Source organism: Microtus pennsylvanicus, chromosome 1, assembly GCF_037038515.1.
Source record: "Microtus pennsylvanicus isolate mMicPen1 chromosome 1, mMicPen1.hap1, whole genome shotgun sequence".
NCBI classification, from domain to species: Eukaryota; Metazoa; Chordata; class Mammalia; order Rodentia; family Cricetidae; genus Microtus; species Microtus pennsylvanicus.
This window is the reverse complement of record NC_134579.1, coordinates 39950332-39977005: the sequence shown is the minus strand read 5'-3', so window position 1 is coordinate 39977005 and position 26674 is coordinate 39950332. Positions and strand designations below refer to the sequence as shown.

Genomic DNA, 26674 nt, shown 5'->3' with positions numbered 1-26674 from the left:
ATTACCCTGTAAGTATATGTGGACCTTATGTAAGCTCCTATAGATTACCCTGTAAGTATATGTGGACCTTATATAAGCTCCTATAGATTACCCTGTAAGTATATGTGGACCTTATGTAAGCTCCTATAGATTACCCTGTAAGTATATGTGGACCTTATATAAGCTCCTATAGATTACCCTGTAAGTATATGTGGACCTTATGTAAGCTCCTATAGATTACCCTGTAAGTATATGTGGACCTTATGTAAGCTCCTATAGATTACCCTGTAAGTATATGTGGACCTTATATAAGCTCCTATAGATTACCCTGTAAGTATATGTGGACCTTATATAAGCTCCTATAGATTACCCTGTAAGTATATGTGGACCTTATGTAAGCTCCTATAGATTACCCTGTAAGTATATGTGGACCTTATATAAGCTCCTATAGATTACCCTATAAGTATATGTGGACCTTATGTAAGCTCCTATAGATTACCCTGTAAGTATATGTGCCGTGCTTGCTCGTCTTCCATTTGAGTTCTTCGTTTCATCAAGAGCTATATTCACTGAATGACAAATGTATACAATGACTCATCTCCTAAATATTAATTTTAAAAGAAAATTGTACCTGATTGATTTTGGTTTTCCTTATTGCTTCTTTCATAAAAAAAAATTAGATCTCGAAATCATGTTAAAATCATTACGTAAAAAACTGGTGGAGATTTTTATTATGGACAGATATGACTAGCACTTTCCCCTCAAACCCTATCATTTTATATGTACAATAACCCTCCGAGAAACAAAAACAACAGTTTTACATCTCTTCAACACTATAACTATCACTGAGAGAAGATTCAAGATCCAAGAGATACACTTGAAAGACACACTAGGACTTTCGATCTTGCTGTGGTATTTTTTAAACTAGTGGTAAGGATTGAACCTGGGGCCTCACACGCGCTAGGGAATGGCTCTATTGAGCTACAGTGTCAGAACTCTCAGGAGGAAATATTTACGTAGGCTCAAGGTTTCAAAGGGAGTAGACACATAGATCAATAGAACAAAGTACAGAAGCCGACCTGTACAAATATGGTCAGCTGATTTTGTCAAAGGATGAAAGCGACTCAGTGGAGACAGGATACTCTTGTTAACAAATGATGCTGGAACAAGCAACATTCAAATTTAAGATTGATAAGCCCAAATCACACATATTATATAAAAATTAAAGCAGGCCAGAAATCTAGTATAAACCCCAATTTATAAGACCTATAGAAAAAAAACACAGAAGAAAATCTGTATGATCTGAAATTAAGCAAACGGTTCTTAGATATAATACCAAGAGCAAAATCCAGAGTAGGAAAACTAAGTAACTAGATTTCATCAAAATAAAACCCACTGCCAAGAAAGATGTCATTCAGATAATGGAAAGACTGTGTATAGACTAAAATATAGAGCAAATCACACATCTTACAAAGTTTTATTTTTTAAAGTGAATTTTCAGGATTGCAAACACATTTAAAACCAATTGTAAAGTAATTCCTAGCTTACCCATTTGTCACCAGGACTCCAGTTGGAACCAAATCTCTATTGAGAACTTCCAATGACCAGCGATATAAGTTCTGAGATGACTTCTTATTTGTTAAGTCATGTACTAAAATAATACCTAAAATGAGTATGTAAAATGACGTCAGCGTTCATCAGCATCTCTTCCTTTACAATCAACAAGGGCAAACACAGTAAGTACAAATCTTAGGGGCTTAGTGATCTAGTATTCAAGTATGACTAACAAAATCAGACAAGCATTTCAAGATGGTCTTTACAAAAATTTCCAAATAACTAACTATAAAGCTTTGCTACTAATATACTTTTAAAAGTGTTTTCTTTTTTATTTCCCAAAGGCTTAACAAAACGTCATAAAATATTCAGAATGCCTTTTGATATTCTCATCCAGCAGGCCATGAGTGCCAACTACATGCCAGAACTGCTTATAGAAGCACTTCACCAATGAGGAGCACTGCCTATTAACAGATTATATTCATTCAAAAACTATACTCTTTCTGCACTGGTAAAATGTATTAAAATAGCACCGCTTTAATTTTTATAACTTCGGTTTTTCCTTTTAAAAAACAAATCCAGGCTTTTACTACACCGAGGATACTGGTTTGGCTCACTGTGTAGCCCAGTCTGGTCTGGAATTCTTCATACTCCTGCCTTTTCCTCTCAGATCTGAGATACGTGTGCCACACTTTCAGCTCAATCACTAGCCTACTGTTCTTAATGTCCAGTTCTATTTATGTGAATGTGTGTGTGTCTGTGCATACACACATGTGCGGGTGCCTGTGCAGGTAGAAGAGGGCAGTGGATCTCCTGGAGCTGAGATTACAGACAGCTGTGAGCTGCCCTGTGGCTGCTGGGAATCAGCTGGGGCTTCTCCAAGGGCAGCCGGTGTTCTTAACTGCTGAACCATTCCTCCAGCCCCTCAGTTGTGATTCTTTAATAAACAAAATATTGAGCTGTAGATCTTTTGAATTTCAACTGCTCAAGAATTTAATTTTGTTGTTCTTTGAATTCATTGCTAGCTATGTAAGCTTGTTACTTTAAGAGATTTGGTTAGCCCACTGTAGTGACACATGCTTAGACTCCTGCATTTGGTAAACTGAGGCAGGAGAATTTATGTTTGGGGCCAGCCAAGGCAACATAGTGAGACCCTGACTTAAAAGGCAAATGAGGGAGGAGAAAATGAAAACAGAGGACAGGGAGGGAGAATGAACTGATTTATGCAAAAAAGCAAGAGTCTTACAGTCAAACTACTGTGAATATGTTCAATCTCGTCTCAATTAGCAAAGAAACACGCCGCCAGGAGATAGTAAGGGGACGCAGTCAAGTATGCATGCGGGCTGGAGAGATGGCTCAGTGGTTGAAGCACTGACTGTTCTCCAGAGGACCCAGGTTCAATTCCCAGCACTCACATGACAGTTCACAAGAGTCTGTAACTCCAGTTCCAGGGGAGCTACCTGGCCACTGCAAGCACCAAGCATGAATATGATACACACACACACACACACACACACACACACACACACACACACGTGTGTGTGTGTACAAACAAAACATCAATAAACATAAAATATTTAAAAACTATATAAAATTTTAAATATTAGAAATAAATATTTAAAAAGTATGAATAGTAGAAAAGATATGGATTTTTTGAGATTGAAGAAAATAACAAAATGTCACATGGCTCAGAAATACAAATAAATAGATCAACTAAAGTCCTGGACAGAAAAGCAAGGGTAAAAGAAGAAACTTCAACGCCTGTTGGAATTTAGAACATCATCTTGTGATACAAGAACCATAGATTTTTCACACTCTACTTATTTATTTATTCATTTATTTATCAAGACAGGTTTTCTCTGTGTGGCTTTGGAGCCTGTCCTGGAACTCGCTCTGTAGACCAGGCTGGCCTCAAACTCACAGACGACCACCTGTCTCTGCCTCCTGAGTGCTGGATTAAAGCCATGTGCCACCATTGTCTAGCCATACTCTTTCTTTTTTAATTAAATTTATTTTTTAAAATTTCATACATGAGTACAATATTTACGTAATTTTTACCCTTTCTGATATCCCCTCCGATTTCTCCTGTGTCCCCCCATTCCCTCGCAAATTTATATCTCTAATTATTGTCACACATGTATGTATTTATAAATGCAGCCTGCTGAGTATATTTGTACTGCTGTTTGTTTATGTGTTCGTGGCTGACCACCTGAGCTTGAACAAGCTCTCAGGGGATCATCCCTAGAGAAGGTGGATTCTCTCCTAGAGAGGACAGATTCTCTTTCAGTGGTCATTAATTGCCCTGTAGCTCTTTGCCTGGAGGCAGGGCCTTGGGAAACTTATTCCATCCACACTGGTTCACCAACTGGTGTCGTGTAGGTCATGTTTAGATGAGCATACTTTTTTAGGTAACATGAATTTCTAGTCAATCTGATAGCAAAAGATTATAGAAAAGTGTAATAAAATCTCACAGGAGCATAAAAAAATTAGATATTTTCACCTAGGCTGCCTATTAGATGTATAAAAAACAAAACCAAAAAAAACAGAAACAAAAACTTTTTTTTTGTTACAAACAAAAACTTCAGAATTTTATCTCTTTATAATCTTTAGGGAATGCTTTTGAGCTCTTAAGAGTGTCTGAGCATTCTTTTTCTACTCTTCTTTTCTCATTTAAGCTGAAGTGCTAGGGCCAACTGATGGAGTCAGACTGACATCTGATGAGAATATATTCTAATTAAGGAGGCTGGAGAAACACTCCATAGGCTTTCTGCCGAGATCGGTAGCCTGGGTCATCAGAGTGGGAGGAAAGAAAGGGTACTTATTCTCAGATACAGTTCATCTGGAATATCTACAGAGGCTGGGGGATTACTAAAGGGTCATGGGGAGGGGGTTTAAAGGGAGGTGAGATAGAATGAACCGGTATCAAGGGTTAAAAGGGAAGGATGGAACAGGAAGGGCTAAACTTGGTTTGGGGTGAAAGAGCAGGGTTGAGGAAAGAGTATGCAGAGGGATAAATAGCATTAAAGGCCTTTGGAAAAAGACATATGGAAAACTACTACTTCTGAGCTTAATATTCTTTATTTACATGTAATGTATATCATATACATAAAAAAGTAAAAATGGAGTGACCCTATAGCAAGGCAACAATGCCTCCAGCAGACACCAGGGGCTAATAAGTTAGACTGTGTCGTGCAGATTTAAATCAAGACTCAAGCACATCAGCTTGCTCACGGAAGACAAGCCCAGCATGCCATGGCACTCCATATCAGTGATCGGCACTTCTAGACCACTAACAGAGGGCAGAAATGAAAACACTTACCATTTACAGAGTTGTAGAACACTGCTCTCGTACTTTTCACGCTGCTGGCACTGCCCACAGAGCCTCCAATATCCCACAATTCTATGTAGTATGTCTTCTCTTCTGGGGTTCCTTCTTTGTAGTCATGCACCTAATGGATTAATCAAAATCATCAGAGCCACCACACAATCTGGTGAGCGCCCTCCTTCAGCCTAAAGCTCTGCTCGTCACCTCCTATCGTCCATGCTTGCCCCTCACTAGACAACTCTAATCTTCCACCCTATTTGACCCTACATTTGAGATGAACATCTGGTAATTCCCTTCCTGCTTTCAAAGCTTTAGTGCCTTCCCACGAAGCACAAGCTGTGACCCATTCTTCCACCTCTGTCACTCTCTATCTTTCTTAACCGCATTCATTTACAAAACTCCAATCCTGGCCAGAGCCTCTTCCTCCTTTATTGTGCCCCCAGAATTCCGTTTCCTGAATGTGTAGCTCAGAAAACTACATCCTAGTAGTCGGAGTCCTTTTCAAATTCAAGTGTGCCCTTGGAGTCAGCCACCAATTCTGCTGTCCACTTTCCTTGTCCTGAGAATAATTTCATACTTTTGCTGCTTTTGGAAATTTCCAGTATCTGTTCTCTAGACTCAATAGAGCTAACTTGGTTTCCTAGGCTAGAATAATAACAATAAGAACTTCCTCCACCGCTTTTTCTACCTCCTTGAATGTATGCCCATAGGATCACTTTCCTCCTGCTATCACCTCAGGCTGTCTGTGCCCCTCAGGCTAAATCTGAATCTCCTGTACAGTAAAAATTTCATCCTGCACAGACGCAGACACACATCCTTCTCGCTCTCGAGCACGGCATTTCCTCCTCCGCTGGATAATTCTCCACAACATACAGAGGTGCCTTGCCTTCTGCCAGGTACCATGCTGTTCCTCTGCTCCTCCCCACAGGAAGGCCTCCAAACCGTTACCTATTTCCAGCTCTGTTTTCCCTCATTTTTTAAATGTAAAAGTTTTATTTTTTGAGAATTCAATATATGAGTACTGTGTTTACATTTCTATCCTTCCCTCTCCTCTTCTCCAGTCCTACTGTGTTCGCCCTCTGACCTCGCAACTTCTCAAATTCAAGACTTCAGTTATTGTGTGTGTGTATGTGTGTATACATACAATCTACTTAGTCTATTTAGTGTTCCTGTATGGTGCACACGTGGCAGCAGAGAACAGCTGTGTAAGTCAGTTTTCTCCTTCCACGGAGTGGACCAGAGATCCAGCTCAGGCCATCAGCTTGGCAGCAAGCACAGTTACACGCTGTGCAATCTTACTGGCCCTCACACTCCTTTTCTCAAATGCTTCTTTATTTTTATTTTATGTGCCCAAGTGTTTTGCCTCCATGTATGAATGTACATGCCTGGTACCCACAGAGGCCAGAAAAGGGCATCAGATCCCCTGGAATCACATCTCTTTAGAGCTCCTTCCTATATGATCTTCACAACATCTTCCTACTGAACCATTTCTGGTCAAGGTTGCCAGTTATCTCCACATTGACTTCCCTGGGGCTCTGTAGCCTTTCTTCATGCAGTCTCCATGACAACACCACTCTGGGCTTCCTCCCATCTCACGGGCTGGTCACTTAGGTGGTCCTTACTTCTCTCCTGCTCTTGCTGCTCTGGAGTGTCCTATCCCATTTCTTCTCCGTCCATTCCTGCTCTTCGGCAATTTCATCTGCTCTTATGATTTTATGTATGCTGATGAATCACAAGTTTACATAAATCCTGGGGACTTTAGACTACCACATTAACCAGGCTACCTCTAGGAATGTCTAATAGGTACGGCAGAGTTAATTTACCAAAAAAAAAAAAAAAATCCTTGTTTTCTTCCCAAACCTATTCCTCTTCCAGTTTTCACAGCCTTGACAAAAGGCAATCCCTTTGTTGAGATATCTTTGATATCAGAGTCAAAACCTTAAAGTGAACTTTGATTCCTTCCCCACCACAATTGCTCTGTCAGCAAATCCTGTCCCTTTGGTCACCCCTCAACTATTATCCTTTAGGGAGATGCCCCTGTTTACTGCTTTGCCTGAATTATCTAACATGGTCTCTTAGTTCCCCTACAGGAAGCATTCCCTTACCTATTCATTTTCCACAACGTAGTTAGAGGAATTACGTTAAATCCAAGTGAGTCCAACGGCTTTCTCAGTCACAATACATTTCAAGCTCTCTTTTTATTCCTCATGATCTAGGCTTTTGTTCCCTATTTAACTATTCAAGCATTTAATTATTTTGGAGCAAATTCTGATGTACAATAATCCGATGTATGACGATTCAAGGGTAGACATCAGGCTTTTCAAAGGAACTTAGAAATAAATATATAGAGCCAGGCGGGTTATACCCCTGCAATCTCAGTGTTGGAGAGGTTGAGGCAGGATTACGCATTTGAAATTGGCCTTGGCTGTGCTGTGGGACTTTGACTTCCCACGCTGCAGTACTCCTTCACTCCCCTCCAAAACAGAAAACTATCCATCAAGCTACAGAATCAGGGTCTCTGGGGGTGAGGCCTAGCATATAAATCTCCAAACGATTCTGCTGTAACGCTCAGCCTGAGAACTGCTGATTCTATAGAATGGAGCTATTCTTGTACTGGGCTTATACCTCTGGACTGCCATGAACCAGCCTTGGTGTTGCTGAGCTCCTGATGAAAGAGATGCTTTGTGAATCTATAAAGCAGCTATTGGCTTTACAATAATAATGAAAAATAGACAACTTAATTATTTAAAAGATTTCATAAAATCCACTAAACTTCACAACTCAACAGAATGCTTTGTATTTTGCTGTATCTGCTTAGTTCTAAATCCTTTGGCCAGGAAAGCGTTTGAGTACATGTGGTACTCTATACATAGTCACTGACATTAAGAAGATAAGGAACAGACAAAAACAACAAGATAACATGATGACAGCAAAGTCACAAACATTGGACACTGTTTTAGAGAATGGAAGTTAATGTTATATATTGCAATAAAAAGTACTGCTGCTTTGGTATATGACTATGCCAAATCATCAGAACAAAAAAAAGGTTAAGGCAGTGGTGGCGGTGGCACATGCCTTTAATCCCTGCACTCTGGAGGCAGAGGCAGGTTGATCTCTGTGAGTTTGAAGTCAACCTGGTCTACAAGAGCTAGTTCCAGGACAGGCTTCAAAGCTACAGAGAAACCTTGTCTCGAAAAACAAGAAGAAGAAGGAGAAGGAGAAGGAGAAGGAGAAGGAGAAGGAGAAGGAGAAGAAGAAGAAGAAGAAGAAGAAGAAGAAGAAGAAGAAGAAGAAGAAGAAGAAGAAGAAAACATGGAAATATATGAAATATTTTAGAAAGATTCCAAGAAAAACTATTTAAATAGGGAGCAAGTGATCTGTTATGAAAAAGTTTAGCTACTTCCATAAACCCCTCCTGACCTTGCTTTCCCTCACACCCCAAGCGCAGCCGTGTTAGGTTTTCCTCTGTTTCTGTAACGCTCTCTGTCTACATTGCTGTCACCTCACTGTCTGCACTGTCTTAATGAACACCCACTACCTCTTCTCTCACACCGGGAGCTTGAGAGAGCAGGGGCCATGTGCCTTTCATCTCTGAATCCCTAGAAAACAGCGCAATATCTAGAACCTGTTTGCTAAATTAATATATTTATTATGTCATGTCATCCTTCAAGGTTTTAGTATATTTAGTTTGCTTATTAAATTTCTGTTTTGCTTAGTATAGCTATGAGAGGATGTAAATTGGAATAAGAACTTGGTCAAAAAACAAAGATTCCTGAACCATCCCTGAATCTTTTGAGACAGGATCAAAACTTGTATTTTGTTTGTTTGTTTGTTTTTTGAGAGAGGGTTTCTCTGTAGCTTTGGAGCCTGTCCTGGAACTAGCTCTTGTAGACCAGGCTGGCCCTGAACTCACAAAGATCCACCTGCCTCTGTCTCCCGAGTGCTGGGATTAAAGGTGTGCGCCACCACCACCCGGCCAAAACTTGTATTTTTATAACACAACTCAGCCTGGTAATATACTAGCCTGTTAGCCAGAACGCTAACACTCATAAACCACTCTGACGACTTATTGATACTCTCCTCTAATACAAAATACCTTCCAAACCAAAGTTTTTCAAAGTCCCTTCTAGAATTAGGAGAGGTGTCTCTCTTCCGTCCCCATTTGCTTAATTAATACTCAACTAAGTGAATCCAAGTGCAGTGAGTGCTAAGAATTTAAACTGTAGGTTACAAGAAAGTTAACGCTATGCTAAGCATGGCTCTTGACACAGGAAGCGGCATCTGCTGTTATATTAAGAGTCTAACACGACAGGCAGAGCAACACCTAGCTGTAAGAAGCTTTTTAAAAACGTATGTAAACCAAGTCATCAAGGATCTGATACTTAAAGCCATTCAGAGCTTTTATGGCAATGCAGGTGCGCTTTCTCCACAGGAAAGCAGGACCATATAGGAATCAACAGGAACACTGCTCCTCAGCGCCACTCCCCCTCACGTGTCTCTTGAGCAACACATCACGATTACACGTGGGTACCGTTCACCGGAGTGCTTCAGTGTAACTTTTAAAAGAGAAATAAATTCAGTAAAGGAAATGAAAAACATCAAGAGAGATAAGATGCCTATAGAATTACTTCTAGAAAGAAAGGAAGAGTAGGAATTCTTAGGAGAGTGTTGAGAGAAAAAGAGAAGAGAGATGGACAGAGCAACCAAGAGATGCCACTGGCGTCCTGGACGTTTGAATTCATGGGAGAGAGGCTACTGCCAATTGCTTTTCTTTCTAGTGACTTCTCAACTGCCTTCAGTCAAGCTCATTTCCTCCATGTAAAAAAAGGTCTTCCCCTCTGTGCTATAGCCATTCTTCCCTTCTAGCTCCAACCTTCACGAAAGACTGATTTCAGCCTGTGTCTGTTTCCTGGCTGCTCCGACACTCCATTTGGTTTGCGCCAGTTAAACGTAATCACAAGTCCAAAGGTTAGTGCTAACCTCCCAATGTTTGTTTCTTCTTTCCACCTTGTATCTCGGGCATTTTGTAGTAAGGTCCAACGCCGCTCCGTTCAGGACTTCTGATGTTTGCTCATGTAGTCGGCTATCCTTTTAGCTATATTCTATGTTGATCAACTTTTCTATGACGCCTCTTTTAGGAACTTCAACTCTTTAAATGCACGCCAAGGTTTCCCTTTATTTCTTTTGAACTCATTAGCTGTCGTGATTTAGGTGATTTCTATACACGACTGCAATTCTTAGTTATCTCCTTCAGCACCTTATTAGCATATGCTTTCTGACCAGCTTCAGTTCATAGCTGCAGCCACATACAGAACTGAATTCTTACAATGTCCTTCTCTCTTACCTATGAGATAAGCCTTTGGGAGGAGGGTTAAGTCTGTCTGCCCAATAACTTGGCCCCCAGTCACCAGCATCTTCCGCACATCGCTCATCACTTTCTCTTTGGCCGTCATCGCCTTGTTCCCTAGTGCTGCCCTGAGGTTCTGTCTTCAGCAGTGGGCCTGTCCAGGACTAACTGCCGACAGCACTTAACTCCAAACCATCAAAATATGGCTCGTTTACCGGCTGAGCTAATTTTTTTTATTTTACTAAATTCAAATTTGTTGCCACATGAAGCTAGTTGTTACCACATTGGGCTTTATGGGAATACTTATTGCCTTACATTGTTTTGGAATAAGAGGCAGCAAGGTTGTTGATTAAGAATGCAGGCTTCTGGATCAGGCTGCCTGGACTTGAATTCCAATTCTGTCACTTGGTAGCAACACAACCTTGACATCTGTGTCTCAATTGCTTCCTGTGCTGAGCGTGGCACCAACCATCGATACCCACCTCACAGAGCTGTTGTGGGAAATGAATGAACGCCTATGTACATGGGTTCCTAACCCAGGAAAGCACTAAAGGAATGTTAGCTTATCATTATTGTCACTTTAAAGACTACGAGATAGACACCTTATCCCTCCAAGTAAATCCACTTCATATCCCTAGTGAGGATAAAAACTATGCTTCTTATTTTTCCCCAGTGCCTGCACATTGTTTCGTTACCCAAAGAGAAATTCAATAAGTATTGATTGCATGCAGTGTACAAGTTAGAGAGTTAAAATCCCATTAAAGTGAACTAGAAATGACAAATCAATTTCCTTATTTATAATCTGTGAAAAGATTAAGCTCTAAACATCTTGTTGTCATTATTAGGGGTAGCCATGCGCTCATCAGTCCATTAGATTCGAAGTAACAAAGTCGGCAGCCAGGAATGAGTGAAGAATACCACAAAACAAAACGCCTGCTCAATTCAGTTACGGCCTCTGCCCATATGGTCAGTTATAATCACCGAATAAATGCATTAACTGCATGCAACACTGCAAACGATCACACCATCATCTCCGCCATCTCTATTCTTAGCTGCCTCTTACCATATCTAAAGCGAGTTAAATGGGGCAACTGTGTCCAGTTCTGGAGAGTGGGTGTCCAGGAATCTACTTTAGCCCTAGAGAGCCCCCTCTTGCAGGCTCAATACACAGACACTGTGACTGAACTATAAAAGCCGCTTCAAGAATCTCTGTTCTCCTAAGACATTTATAAGGCCTTTATACATTTAATCATTTCCCTACAGGGAATAACTGCTCATATTATTATAATAGTCATGATTTACGTTTCTATGACAACTTTAGATTATCCTTTCAGAATGCCTTTACTTATGTCACCACTCAAGAAACACATGCTTCTCTCGGAGAAAGATGACAGAGATGAAGAACGAGCAGTAATATGAGCTAGGCCCCTTTCAGCCCCATATGCCTTATTCTTCAACAACATAATTCAGGTCAGACGGGCTTTAAGGGAACCACCCAGCACTGCGCTGGTCCCAGGGAGACCAGCCACACCACAGTGAGCGCTGGCCAGCATAGCTTTCCCCGCTTCCTTTTCTTTATTTATTCTTCTCTCATACAATAAATACATCCCACCTGCAGCCTCCCTCCCACTCCTCCCAGTTACCCCTCACTTCACCTCTCCCCAATCCACTGATTTTTCAGTTTTCTCCGAAAAGAGCAGGCCTCCGAGGAATAGGTCCTCTGCATACACACTGTGGTTGTTTAGTCTGTTCCTGTGGCCCTTTTCCTCCTACTAGCTTTGACTATAGTTTCCTTGTGGGCAGTTTCATGCCATCTAGAGTTCTTAGAAGTAGTAATCAATTAAACAACAAGAAACAACCCCATGGTCCAGCAGGAAATTCTTTTTTTTTTTTTTTTGGTTTTTCGAGACAGGGTTTCTCTGTGGCTTTGGAGCCTGTCCTGGAACTCGCTCTGTAGACCAGGTTGGTCTCAAACTCACAGAGATCCGCCTGCCTCTGCCTCCCGAGTGCTGCAGCAGGAAATTCTTGACTTGGTAATCCCCAAAGCAGAGATTTCCTCAGGGAATTGCTGTCACTTCAGTAAGTGAGATCTTTGAGAATTACTAGTTTGGCTGCGGTGCTCTCCAGGACTTACACAGAGCATTGGCTGCAGAAATGATCAGGCCCTTTCACAAAGAGGGCCGACGGAGGTGAAGTTTGTCACCCCCAGATGCATTCTGGACATTCATATACTTGTTTTCCTCATGGAACACACACGGGGGAGGGGCTTTGTTGGAACTCTTACATTCTTGTCCTCAAACTACTTATCATTGGGCCTCAGTAATTTCTTCCTCCAAGAATTTCTGCAGGGTGTGGTGGTGCACACTTTTAATCCCAGCACTAGGAAGGCAGAGGAAGGAGGATCTCTGAGTTGGAAATCAATCTGGTCTACAGAGCTAATTCCAAGTTAGGAGTTAGGGCTATTACACAGAGAAACTCTGTCTCAAAAAACAAAAACAAAAACAAAAAAAGATTTTACTTTCCCTATGGAGTCTTGCCCCATGATTACAAAATCCTGTTCCATCTTAGCCTTGCCTTTCTGAAGTAGCTATCTACATCTCGAAGACACAACTTTGCATGCCCTTTCAGATGCTGTTTCTTCTTCAGTACCCTTGTTTTTGGTGTTAAAAATATAAAATGCTTTGCTTATCCCCAAGGCTCCTTTCAGTTACTCTAGCATACCTAAGGAACTAGTGTTTGGAGTCTGGGCCGTTGGTTATACTGCCTTCTGTCTGTTCTCACTGCCCGTCCCTAGCAGCTTCTGTGAGCACCCAGACTGATGACCTCTGCGTTCATCTGGAAAACTGATTCAGCATCCTGTTTATCTCTACTAAATCACCTTAGATGCTTCTTAAAATGCAGATTCCTGGGTGCCATGTATATTTCTCAATTAGAATATTTGGAGCAAGAACCATAAACCAAATTAAAGGACAAAATCTATCTGACTGATCATTAAAAACCTTTGTCTATCCCTACTCAACAGGAGACAAGGCAGAAAGACACGGCATGTAAACAGTGAAAGATGGAAATAAGATACATCCCAGAAACACGAAAAATAGTTAACTATTTCAGGATCCGAGAAGATACGCTTCAAGGCACAATACATTGGTAGACAGAAAAGGGATATATTGCAGTGATAAAATGTTAAATCCAGGGACCAGTAAGACTGCTCAGTGGGTAAAAGTGCTTGCTGCATAGGCCTGAAAACCTGAATTCAATCCTGGGAAATCCTTCAAGCAATTTAAATAATCTCAAACTGGTATATAATCTCCAAACAGGCAGAACTAAACAAGAAGACAAATTTACATACACAGTGCAAGTTATCACATTGGCTCCTTGTAAATAATCAAACAGATAAGAAAAGGAAATCCAGCAGAGATCATTAACAAAATGCTCAACAAGCTTGACCTCGAGACAGAACACTGTATACAGCAATGACAAAATATGCATATATACGAGACACCTAACAATTATTTAACAAAACTGACCATAAAACAAGACCTGAAGCAAATCTCAGTCATTTTTAAAGGATGAAATTACATAGTATATATATTCTCTGAGCACAGCGAAAATAAACTAGAAACCAGTAATTATAAGATCATCAACATTGTCAAATGTTTGGAAATTAAGAAGCACATTTCAAATAACAAATGAGCCAGAGGAGAAATCACAATGGAAACTAGACAATGTTTTGAACTGAATGATAACGAGGCAGCTAAAGCTGTGTTTAGACAGAAATTTCCATGCCTCGGAGCTCTCTGGAAGAAGCCTGAAAGAAATCAATGAAGCAACTACTCATTTCAGGGAGCTTGAAGAAAGAGAGTAAATTAATCCCAGAGGTGTGGACACCACAGTGAAATTCAAAACAAACGCAAGGATGGGGAGATTGCTGGGCTGGTGAAGTCCTTGATGGGCAAGCATTAGGGCCTGAGTCCCAAGCCCCAGTACCCACACTGTAAAAACGCTGGATTTGAGCCAGGCGGTGGTGGTGCATGCCTTTAATCCCAGCACTCGGGAGGCAGAGGCAGGCGGATCTCTGTGAGTTCAAGGCCAGCCTGGTCTACAGGAGCTTGTTCCAGGACAGGAACTAAAAGCTAAGGAGAAACCCTGTCTTGAAAAATCCAAAAAAAAAAAAAAAAACCCCAAAAACGCTGGATATGGTAGCACGCGTTCATAATCCTAAAGTTGGAAAGGCAGAACCTGGTGGATTCCTGGGGCTTGCTGGACACAGCCTGGCCCCCTTGGTGAGCTCCAATCTGATGAGACTCTGTCTCAAAAACAAGACGGGTGGTTCCTGAGGAACAACACTCAAGGTTTCCTTCTGGCTTCCACACGCATCCACACCCATTTGTACCTGCACCTGCACACACGTACACACGGACCATCCTCCAAGAAAACCCCAAAACATATAGAAAAGAGACAACAGAAACTTGTCTTTGCTAGACCATTGGCAAAACTGATCAATAAAAGAGCACCCAGACTGGCAACATCATTCATTGAGTAAGGGGCTTGCCTCCAACCGCAACAACCTACATTCTATTCCTAGACCTCATATGGTAGAAGAAAACACTCCTGCAAGTGGTCCTCTGTCCCCCACATGTACGACATACTACATGCCTTCCATATAGAAATATACATTTTTTAAAGAAAAACTATAGATTACTCATACCAGAATTTAAAACAATAGAAAATCATCTCTAGGATTTGCAGTAATGATTGTATTAGTCAACTGTCTTATTGAAAGAAACTAAGACAGAGAAACAATGTAGAGTGTTTAACAATTTGCTTGATATGAACAAATTCTTTTTCAAACACAAATCTCCAAAATTGACAAGGGAAGAAATGCAATCATTTTCTTGTTTTCTTTACTGAATTTAAACCCTTCCCACACAGAAAAATCAGTTAGTTTCACTTGTAAATTCAAAGGCAAATAGCATCAGTCTTACAAAGTCTTTCTGAGGAACAGGTTAGCACAGTATCAAAACTCCACAATGAAATTAGAAAAAAGTAAACAGACTAAAACTTCTCATGAATTTAGGTGCAAATATCTGAAAAACATACTAGTTAACTGAGTCTAGATACTAGAAAACTGATCTAGACTAACATGTCAAGACAAGTTTGGAGGTGGGCAGGACTGGAGAGATGGTTCAGGGGTTAAGGGCTCACGGATGCTTTTCCAGAGGATCTGGGTTCGGTTCTCAGCACCCCCCCCAACAGCTGACAGCAGTCTGTAACTCTAGTTCCAGAGGATTCGACACCCTCTTCTGGCCTCTGAGGGCACTGTAAATGTGGTACACAGCTACAACATACAGGTAAATCACATGTACATATAAAAACACGGTAGAGGTGGTGGTGGTTTGGATTTAGTTCAGGAGAGCAAAGTGCGTTCAGTGTTTAAAAATTAATAAGCAGAATAAAGCAGGAAAATAGTGATGATTATGAAGACAGAATGAATAAAATTTAGTAACAGTCAGGATAAAACTCTCATTAATCAATGAGTACAGGAACTTTTAAAATAATGTATATGTACAAAAAGTTTTCTATCTGGGCTGGGGATGGAGCTCAAGGGCAAAGTGCTTGATGGTGCACACAAAGCTCCAGCAACACACACCAATATAACTCCTGTGCAAACACTGGGCGGGACGGGACTGGGAATGAAATAAAGCTAGGACCACACACCAACACAACTCCTGTGCATACACTGGGCAGGATGGGACTGGGAATGAAACAAAGCTAGTGACCACAGGAACGTCTATTCTAAGATGGACTGGACTTTAGCCACTTTAATAAGACAGAGGGGAATGTACAAGACAAAAGCCTTCCTGGCACTGGGTGGGGACAGGCATGAAGGGTGGGCTGAGGGTAAAAGGAGGGGCAGAAAACTGTGCAAAAGTCAGGAACTATGTGATTTTCTTCTCTCCTGTAAATGATATAACTAGGCCTCAGGAGGTATATTGATTAGTTTAAGGTAACTCTTTAAGTAGAAAAGGCAATTGATCCAGGATCTAAGTTTCTTTTCTATGTGCTATGATCCTTCTCTGGAAGGGAGTTAGAAAAGTCTAAAGAAAATTTTGTCCAGAATATGTTACTGGGTCTCCCAAACCTAGACAAAATTGCTACTGAATTCATTACCCAGAACCTGGTTTTCTTACATAGCTAAGAATATAAGAACATTTTAGGCTGAAATGAGTATAGTTCTTTTCTACTCTGAACTCAAAGAAATGTTACAAAAATATTTTGAAGGGGAGAAAGGAGAGAAGGAAAGAGAGAGAACACAAATTAGTGATCGAGAAAGAAAGGAAGGGATATTTGTAGATGCTGGAGATGAAGGAAACCCTTAAAAGTAAAGATGAGGGAAATGACCCAGACTCAGACATGGCTTGAGGGCTGGTGCTTGGGGTGTTAGTGGGGATCCAGGAATGGTAGACTCTTTGTGGGTGAGCGGTAAGGAATAGATTGCCATCCTCGTCTTGTGAGCCCCGGACAAGCTCCTCAGTCAGCGGAGGAGGCAGATGAAAGAACCGGTCCACAGAGTAGGGGATCCTGTCAGGGACTGTAGGTGGGCGGCCATAGAACAGAGACAAGATATGTATGAAATGGAAACTTCAAGCCTGTGTCACATCAGGTGTTGGGGGGAATCCATGATATTTAGGTGGCAGAGGAACTCTGAGATAAAAATTCTGAGCCCCATGGAACTTGCTAGGTCCCTGACAACAGCAGAAACAAAACAAAACAAGGGTACTTGCACAACATAGCACACAGGGCTTCCCTAACAAGGTGTGGGAGTTTTTTGTTTCTTTTCTTTTTTTTTTTTGAAGAAAAATATGAACATGGAACTGGAAAAATTGCTCAGTGATTAAGAGCACTGACAGCTCTTTTGGAGGACCTGGGTTCCATTCCCAGCACCCACATGACAGCTCACAACTGTTTGTAACAACAGTCCCAGGAGATACGATGCCTTCTTCTGGCCTATGTAGGCACTGCACACATGTGGTACACACACCGATGCACATAAACAAGGAAAAGGTTCTAAAAGTAGCACATTTTCCAAGAATTACAAATAATCAGGGACCTCTGCGTGCCAGCCTCAGTGTCCCCTGCAGGGTTCAGAGAAGACTCACAGCAAGCACGGGACTCATCTGAGGGTGAAATGAACTCTCACTACGTACTGTTCTGCATCTGCTTCTTTATTCCTCTCCTGCTGCTCTCCCTCTCTTCTGTTTATACACACACACAAAACAAAGGCAATTCTCTGGGCTTGGACGTCCCTTTATCTTTGAAGCTCCCAATGCAGTCTATATGAAAGACTCCTTTCCTCACTGCGTGTCCTGCCAAATGGAGGATAGTTGCAGGGAGGTGGCTTCTAATGTCTCTCAGAGAAGGAAGCAGAGATTAGACTGTGGGAACCAAGGCTATTGACTGCATGACTAAATTTCCCACTGGACGTCCCACAGAATGTGTGTGTGTGTGTGTGTGTGTGTGTGTGTGTGTGTGTGTGTGTGTGTGTGTGTGAGATGACCCAATAAACCAGAACGTGGGAAAGAGTTGTGCCCACTTGTCCATACTCTGCCGAACCTTGCACCAGGGGAGAGTGCTTCCCCTTCACAAGAGATCCACCGTGAGAACTGGTCGATATGCACTTCTAGGCATAAGTTTACAGTCTTAGAGCTACAGGCTTAGGGAGAATATTAACTGAATTCTCAAACTATAGTCATTAAAATAAAAGCCTGTACAATCAGGCCACTGGGTTCATGTGTTGAGTTAGCTTGATGAGTTGAAGAAATTTGGTTGTTTTCTTCTCTCTCATGACCTAACAGTAAATAGGGAATAGCAGTAAAGTACTGACGCACGGTAGGCTCCGAATCAATCCCAGCTATTATCATTACTTAATCTTAACTAAGTCCTGCAATTTAAGCGTGATTTGAAGGACATGTTTAATATACCTAGTGAAAAACAGAAACAAGAACACATACTCTGATATCCACCGAGCAGCCCACAGTCCACGACGGATTTCCCAGCACTTGACTGTGGCAGAGAAGATGGACGAGTGACGATTTCCCAACACCTGTGGAAGATACACGGTCTCTGTCAGCCGGGTACGGAGCCCTAAATGGGACATCTATACCACTGCCTGTAATATACCACTGCCTGTAAGCCAGGGAATAGCTCGCAAAATTGTTTCAATTCCGTCAGTGACAGGACTCATGATGTCATGATTCCACATGCAAAGAGCCTTAGTTCTCACACACAGGTTTTTACTAAGCAGCTAACCACTTTGTCCTAGATTTATCCTTGGATGATGATGATAATAATAATATTAATAATTCTCTCTTTTCTTCACTATTGCCTTTTATTTTAAAGCAGCATTTTATCTCTTTCTAGACCTCTTGTGCTCAGACAATCTTGTCACTAACACTAGAGGACATCTCTTGAAGATCTAGGTTGAGGAAAGGGATGAACCATCTATTTACATCCTGAGTGGAGTCACTCATTCACTTAATTGGCTATGAATTGATAATTGTATCAAAAATTCAGGAAATCCCTCTGTGTTCAATATTATATATGGGTTTATAACTCATGTTTACTTTTTTTTTTTTTTTGGTTTTTCGAGTCAGGGTTTCTCTGTGGTTTTGGAGCCTGTCCTGGAACTAGCTCTTGTAGACCAGGCTGGTCTTGAACTCACAGAGATCCACCTGCCTCTGCCTCCTGAGTGCTGGGATTAAAGGCGTGCGCCACCACCGCCCGGCTCATGTTTACTTTTTATTATGAAAACTGTATTCTCAACAACTGAGAAAGTATAAAAAGAAAAAATTACCTTAGACCACTACTGCCAACCAAAAGGAGTTTTCTGGAACTAGCTCTTGTAGACCAGGTTGGCCTCGAACTCACAGAGATCCGCCTGCCTTTGCTTCCCAAGTGCTGGGATTTAAGGCGTGCACCACCATTGCCTGGCCATAAGGGGTTTTCTATGAACATGTTGTGACCATAAACATAGTGTACTTAAAAACAATACAAACTGGCTGAGGTCCAGCGCTTGCCTTCCAAGCTTGAGAACCAGAGTTGCATCCACAAAACTGACACACAACAGCCAGGCAGAGGCGCAGGCTTGTAATGCCAGTGTTGAGGAGTCAGAGACGAATCCCTGATGTTTGATAGCCTGACAGCCTTAGCTTAGGGACTCTAGGCCAAGGGGAGACCTCATCTTAAAAAGAAGGCTGGGAGCAGAGGCAGGTGAATCTCTGCATTCTAGGCTTGCCTGGTTTACACAGTGAGTTCTAGGCCAGCTTGGTTCTATGCTAGCCAGTGCTATATAGTGAGACCATGTCTCAAATACGGCCACCCCCAAATAATGACAACACAAGGTGGAAGAGATGGAGAGATGGTTCCTCCATTAAGAGCCTTTGTGGCTTTTGCAGAAAAGGCTTGGGTTCAGTTCTCAACTTTGTGGAAAGTAATTAAAAAATCCACAGTGATCTACATTATGATCATGTCTGCAAATTATTTTTTCCTGTTTTTACAAATTTTCTACTGATGTGCTCTGCTCATTTAACTAATAATGGGTTTTAGTGCTACTAACTTCTATGACCTTTTGTGTCATACTGTGATATTGGGTATTGAATACAAGGTCTTGCACATGTTTTAAGATTTGAGGGCACACAAAATCAGTTTTGTCATTATACTTACTGCATAGTGCCTGTCATCTACAGTCTTTGGGTGTATTGTTGACTTGGGGGCTTTCATATAGGTTTGTGTTGGAGGCATACCTGCTGTGGGACAATGGTCTGTACCCTGTCACTTATATTTTAAATAAATGCTGATTGGACAGTAGCAAGGCAGGAAGTATAGGTGAGGTGACCAGGCAGAATGTAGAGGCTGGACAACAAGAATTCTAGGAAGAGGAAAATTCTTTCTGCAGTTGTGACCCAGCCTCAGAGGAAGCAAGGTATGACTGCCTTGCCAAAAAAGATACCGAGCCATGTGGCTAACACAGACAAGAATTATGGGCTAATATAAGTTATAAGAGTTAATAAGAAGCCTGAGCTAATAGGCCAATCAATTTATAACTAATGTAGACCTCTGTGTGATTCTTTGGGACTGAATGACTGCAGGACCGGGCAGAAACCTCAGACAACACATACCGAGGGCTTTAATTATCTATCATCTTGATATATGCTTGAGTTCAAAGTTGGCTTAATTGTATGAGGATAAGTATCTCCATGTATTAATATCACATAGTTTATTTAGCTCTCTATGAACTATGCTTTGGGTGGTAGTTAAAAGGAAGTAAAGCTCTCAACAGTAAGAACAGATGACATCCCGGGAATAGCGAGTGGTTAACTAATTATTTAAGAACTTTGGGGGGAAAAAAAAGAACTTTGGAACGTTAACATCAATCTATAAACAGATGTCCTTTTACCCACAGATAAAGGTAGTCCTTGCCCCTCATCAAGGAAACGTCACATTGCAGCAGACAGAAACCATTACAGAAACCCACAACCAAGCAAATTGCAGAGCTGTGGAGTCCAGTCCCAGTGGATACATCTACAAAACACTCCCACGCCATAATAACGTTCCGAGAACAGGACGGAAGAAGGGGTGGAACGACTGTAAGAGCCGGAGGATCGAGGAGTCTGCTGTGAGACTGTGACTCCTAGTGATCTCAGAAGCTACACCCATGAAGTCCCGCCAATATGACTGCCCAAACAGGAGCTGAACAAGGATGACACCAACGAATACACCACACTGGACAGGGAAAAAACCCACAAGGCCTCACCCCTACACCAAGAACTACAGACAAGGGTTAAGCTGTTTGTCCAGTGCCAGTCAGTCAGTCCTGAACACATACAAACAAGCAGCATGATTAGGGCGTAACAGGTTATAGTTAGGAATATACATGTATATGCAAATACTGATATGCGGGCAATAATAGTTAATAAAAAAAAGAGGCCACAAATTTGAATAAAAGCAGGAGGGGTAAATTTAAAGGTTTAGAGGAAAGAAAAGGTATGAAGAAACATTCTAATTAAATTGTAATCTCAAAAATAAAAAATTACAAAAAGATGAACTTTTAAAACAATGGGGGAGAGTTAAGACTGATTTCAGTCTTAGAATTAAATAGGTCAGCTCTTTGGGGTATATGTCCTCTCTATTCCCAAGTATCCACTAAATGTCTGTTTAGAGCACCAACATTTAAAAGCGCATCTATAAAATGCATGGCTGGGGTGCATTCAAGTTCTTGAGATCTGGAAATGGGAAAGAGACAAGTTATGAGGCAGGAGAGGAAAATATAGACTTCAATAGTAATTATAAAACGGTCAGGTTATAAAAACAATTTTGACACTAAATTAAACTGCATTTAGCATTAAGCTGCTTCATAGCGTGACCCTTATCAATTTTTTTTTATTTCGTACATCTCAAAACCTAATAGGTATTCAACTATCAGATGAAAACCAGGAAGTGAAAAAGGAAATCGTGACTACCATTTAAAAAAATAAATCACATTGCATGCTACAGCTTACGACTCTGGGTTCACACTAGTTAGCTTCACTTTTATCATCTGTAGAATGGAGTTAAAGGTCTCATTTTAGAATTAAAGGCATTAATACGTGTCAGAGTATTCTTAGTGTTAATTCGACTTAATGAACAAAATTTCCTGAAAGGGCGGTTATATCAACTTTTGTCTGCCTAACAAGAGCAATAAAGGAATTGACAACATTAACCCTTGGCCGGGGTCGCCTGGGAGACGGACGTGATGAAAATCAAAAGCAGTGAAAGACCCGGGCTCTGCGCCCCCCACCTCCCAACACGCTGCCACGTCGTCAAAAGGAGCAAAGTCCTCTGGGAAGTGTAGTTTTAAGGTCTTGGGAAGGACTTCAGCCATGAACCCAAACGCTAGGAAGTTGGGGGTAAAGCAGCGAAGACTGGGGAGTATCCAGTAGCTCGGGCGTGTCGGGAGTTCCAGACGTGGGCTAAGCCGCTCACCTGAGTCTCCCAACACCAGAACCTTCACTCGATCCAGGGACGCCATCTTGCCACGATTTCCTTGAGGTTAACGCCCATTCCTGGATTCCCAGCCAATCAGATCAGGGTTTGAGGGCCGGGCCTACCATCTCATTGGTCGGTCAGAGCATGAGTGGTTTGAGTGAAAGGTTCTCCGTGCGGATTAACGGGTGGTTTCCAAACTGGTCGCAGGAATTAGGCGTTTGTCCTTGTCTCGCAAGTGGCGTGGGCTGGCTGAAGCCGGTAGTTGAGGTGCCGAGGGCGGCTGTAGTGGGAGTGTTGGAGCATCCGCTTGGGTAAACCTTATTCCCTGATCCTTGTTCCCGGTTTCCGACCTGGCGTGGTATTTCATGGTTTTCTCCTGTCCGTCCCCGCCTTCTCTAGTCCCCTCTCCTCGACCACCCTCTTGTCTTGGTCCTCTTCTTAATCTTCCAAAGATCCATTGCCCGGGAGCGGCCCATGTGCGACCTCGGGTAGGACGGGCTCGGAGGCTTCGGCTGTGGTCCGGGAGCCCCCGGTGGGGTGTCGGAGTCTGGACGCTCCTGAGCACAGCTGGAGGAGGGCACCTGGGTCCGCACGGGCCCCTCACAGGACGAAGGGATGGAGAGTTCGTGAACTACAGTAACAAAAACTGCAGAGGCCTCGTCGAATCCAAGTTCTAGAACTTGGGAAGTAGTATTTTGAAATAGTCTTAACAAACCAGGCGTCCTGCACCCACTTTGTTCTTTTATCTTCCACTCTTCATCCAGAGTCGTCTTTTTTTTTCCCCCAAAAAGTCACAAATTTAACTTCGTAACTCCTTGCTTAAAGCAGTGACAGTTTTTTTTTTTTTTTTTTTTGGTTTTTCGAGACAGGGTTTCTCTGTGGTTTTGGAGCCTGTCCTGGAACTAGCTCTTGTAGACCAGGCTGGCCTCGAACTCACAGAGATCCGCCTGCCTCTGCCTCCCAAGTGCTGGGATTAAAGGCGTGCGCCACCACCGCCCGGCAGCAGTGACAGGTTTTAAAAAGAAAAGGATGACTTATAGTTGTCATTATTGTGGATGCAGGTGTGAAACAAGTGAATTTTGTGGCAGCTGGCAGGATACATGCCCGGAAGATGTCTTGAAAGTTTGATTTAAGTACTTGAGTAGTTTATGCTAGGTGCTAGCGTGGGTGAACAAGATGAAGTTTCTGGTCCTAGAGATGTAGGTAGAAACTGAACAAATTATGAGGAAATGCGAAGGAGAGCATTAGATGTTACGGTTGGGAGGACCAGATAACACGATCCAAAGCCTAAAGACCTTTAGGAGAAAACTTTGGGCTTATCGTTGAGGGCTGAGGGAACCGGTGTGTGGATGTGAGGTTAACTGTGGCAAAAACAAAGGGATTTCAGCTTTGTTTCTCCCAATTCTACACCTGGGCCACAGTAATCCTTAATTGTTGTTGATGTTGTTATTTTGGTTTTTCTGTAGCTTTGGAGCCTATCCTGAAACTAGCTCTTGTAGACCAGGCTGGCCTTGAACTCACTGAGGTCGGCCTGCTTCTGCCTCCCAAGTGCTGGGATTAAAGGCGTCCATCACTACAGCCTGGCAGTTCTTAAATGTTTGTACAATTAGAATATAGGTTTAGACTGGGTAGGGTGAAGTTGGGAAATGCCTGTTTACTGTGAAGAGGGAGATAAAATAAGAGCATTACACCAAGAAGGCTCCATGGAGCAGAGAAGTTCCTTTCTTAGGTGCCAGCTGCTGTAGAAACTATTTTCGAAATGTGGGCTCACTTTTTTTTTTCACTTATTTCCAGTTTTTAAAAGTTGTTGGACGTTGACGTTTATTTGCATTTTTACATTACCTGTGGACAACTGCTTCATAAAATGTTCTAAACATTCCAAAATGGCTGCCAGTTTCAGAGCTAGATTCGTCTTGATTGGGGAAGGAGTGAAGGCCCTGGTCAGGCAGGAAGATTTAAAATTTGAGAGTTTTGGACTAGCTAGCCCGCCTGAGCTCCAGTTTCATAGTTTAGCTCCCTTGTGTGTGTCGTCAGAGGAGTAGCATGTATTTCACCCGAGTCAGGCTTCTGAACGTGAGGTTACCTCTTTCATGCGTTCCCCTCCTTACAATGGCTTGAAACGGCTACTTGGGATTTTTTCCCCTAGTATATTGTTAGCTCCTTTTGATTGTGTTTCATTCATCTTGTCCTTGCAATTCTTCGGTTTCTTCCTCGGTTTAGGTTTTCTTACTACAGCGCTTGATACAGCCACAATGCCACCAGCTACATCTCACCAGTTCACTGACGTAGGAAGAAGTTAGATGGGGGAGTTGGTTCTGTTCAGTTGAACCCATATACCAGCCCAGAAGCAGAACATGTTAGGTTTGATTTATTTCATACATTAACTGTGTGAGAAAGGCACTTTTAATTACGTGAGGAAACCAAGGCTGTGGGTTTTCCGGGGCCAACAGTAAGAAGTTGACCTGGGATTTCCAAGCTTCAAACTGTTGACCAGAAAAGCCTTGATGTGAGTCACCCCTTTGCACTGATGTTCAAGCCGGTGGAGTCCATCACACAGAGGAACCAGGCCGAACAGCGAGTAGTGCAGGGACCTCTTCCTGCAGGGTGTTCTTTTGCAGGATGCAAACTAGCCATGGGACAAATTGGAGTAATGATCAGGGACTTTGTTGCTTATTAGAGTGATCTAAAGGGATTTTAAAATTAGGGGCATTCCTAATCTGGCTCTTTTATATTAGCTGAAGCAAGGCTTCTGGGAATGGGGCCCAGGGATAGTATGCTTAAAATGCTGTCTAACTGATTCTGCTTTACAGAGTTGAGAACGAATACTCTGAATCTTAGGGCGTGTGAGGATGGGGACAGAGGAAAGCAAAGCAATGGAAGGCAATACAGAAAACGATAGCGCGATGGCCCCCATCTGGCCTTGGGGTGTTTCTGAAGTCATCTGTTCTGTTCTGTCAGTGACTGGGCATGTAAAAGAAAAAGCAAAATCTGGTTTTAAGTACACCATGTAGACAGAATTGAAAAGGTGATCAAAACGTATCGATACTGTGCTGTGGTTCTGATTTGGTAATGAATCCAGACATTCCTAAACATCTAGGGTGACGTCGAGGCTCTGGAATTGCAGGTTTGAACCTAGTGAGTCTAGGCACTACTTTGTTATCTCCAGTATGTATGGTTATGCCTCAGTACTGTGGTTTAAAGTAGACATTGTAACCTAATTTTTTTTATTGTAGGTATGACTTTAACCACCCCTCCCCATAAAAAGTTATATGCGTTGGTTATTTAGGATTTTATAGTATAGTACTGCAGATGTTATTTCTTACAGAAAGAAGCATTATATCCAATAGGGTCAGTTACTTCAGAGTTCAAATTAAAGGTTCAGTCGAAAACTGGTGTTAACAGTGTGATGCTCATAGAAATGGTTCAGCGGGGTGTCTATTAATTTTTTTCTGTATAATCAGAAATGCCGGCTGTAGTCTGTGGAGAGCCTGGCTAGTTCAGTCTGGCCATATCAGAGTTATGTGGAAGCAGCCCTAGTTAACACGTCCTCTTAGGCTCCACTTAACGGCCTCATTCATCACAGCACCCGTTTCCTTCTGAGTAAAGCATGGCTTGAGCCTGTGTGAGCCTTCGGTCAGCCTCAGACAGCAGCCGAAATGCAGCCTCTCTGACTTGAGTCCACAGCTCAAGCGCTGTCATGTCAGAGACTTGGAGAGGACAACTTTCCGAGCTGTGGCCTGGAAGATAGATACTGTCAGCATCTGCTTTGCTCTTCAAGGGACCGAATATTAAAGGGGTCCCACCCTTCTTTTTCTTCCTATTTTTTAAGGTTTAGAAGGTGTTTACTTAATAATTAGATTTAACTTCCCAAGCTGGTAAAGCACTTTGGATCTTAGCATTAATTTCCTTCAGTTATGATAGTCCTTAATGTTGTCATCTCGACTGGCAAGTTACTTATGTGCTTATTCTGTTCTTACTGCGTGACTTCATCGTGGAAGTGTTACTATGTAAACATTCTTGAATCTTAGCAGGAAAATTTTGCTGAAAAGAAGTGAAGTCTAGGGTAATTTGGGAATCTCTTGATTTCTAGCCATTCCTAGAGAGCATGTCATTAAGAATAGTGAACCTTCTCAGAGGTTTTTGTTTGTTCTTGTTTCTCTTCGTGAAATAAAGTGCTGTTGATGTAATATATCATTGTCAGAAATAATATAGTGTTTTGGAATCCAGCACACTGTTGATCACACTGTTGTTTAAGGATTATGTCAAGCTTTTTAGGTGTGGTCTTTTGTGACCCTGGCTTTCTGTTAAGTACTGAAGTGTGAGAAATCTTTTAAAGCAATGTCTGAATGCTTCTGTGGTGCTTTAAGAATAATGACAGCTACCTGTTAGAGGTGGTTGTAGATTAAAATGATTATCATGTCCTCATGCCTACTAATTCCCACATC

General features: G+C 41.9%; 2 protein-coding genes across 2 annotated transcripts in view; one reads left to right on the top strand and one right to left on the bottom strand.

The window, feature by feature from the left end:
• Rabl3 (RAB, member of RAS oncogene family like 3) overlaps positions 1–22290 on the bottom strand; it is a 32051-nt gene extending 9761 nt beyond the window's left edge. Inside the window, exons 1-4 of the mRNA XM_075962363.1 lie at positions 22227–22290; positions 18218–18309; positions 4853–4982; positions 1528–1642 (exon numbers count right to left, since the gene is read on the bottom strand). Coding sequence (XP_075818478.1) covers positions 1528–1642; positions 4853–4982; positions 18218–18309; positions 22227–22272 — 383 coding nt within the window. The 5' untranslated portion in view covers positions 22273–22290. The remainder of the gene's footprint in view (positions 1–1527; positions 1643–4852; positions 4983–18217; positions 18310–22226) is intronic.
• A 124-nt stretch (positions 22291–22414) lies between these two features.
• The window catches only part of Gtf2e1 (general transcription factor IIE subunit 1), a 31826-nt gene continuing 27566 nt past the window's right edge, over positions 22415–26674 (top strand). The window contains exon 1 of the mRNA XM_075962326.1: positions 22415–22540. The gene's annotated coding sequence lies outside the window, so the exon portion shown is untranslated. The remainder of the gene's footprint in view (positions 22541–26674) is intronic.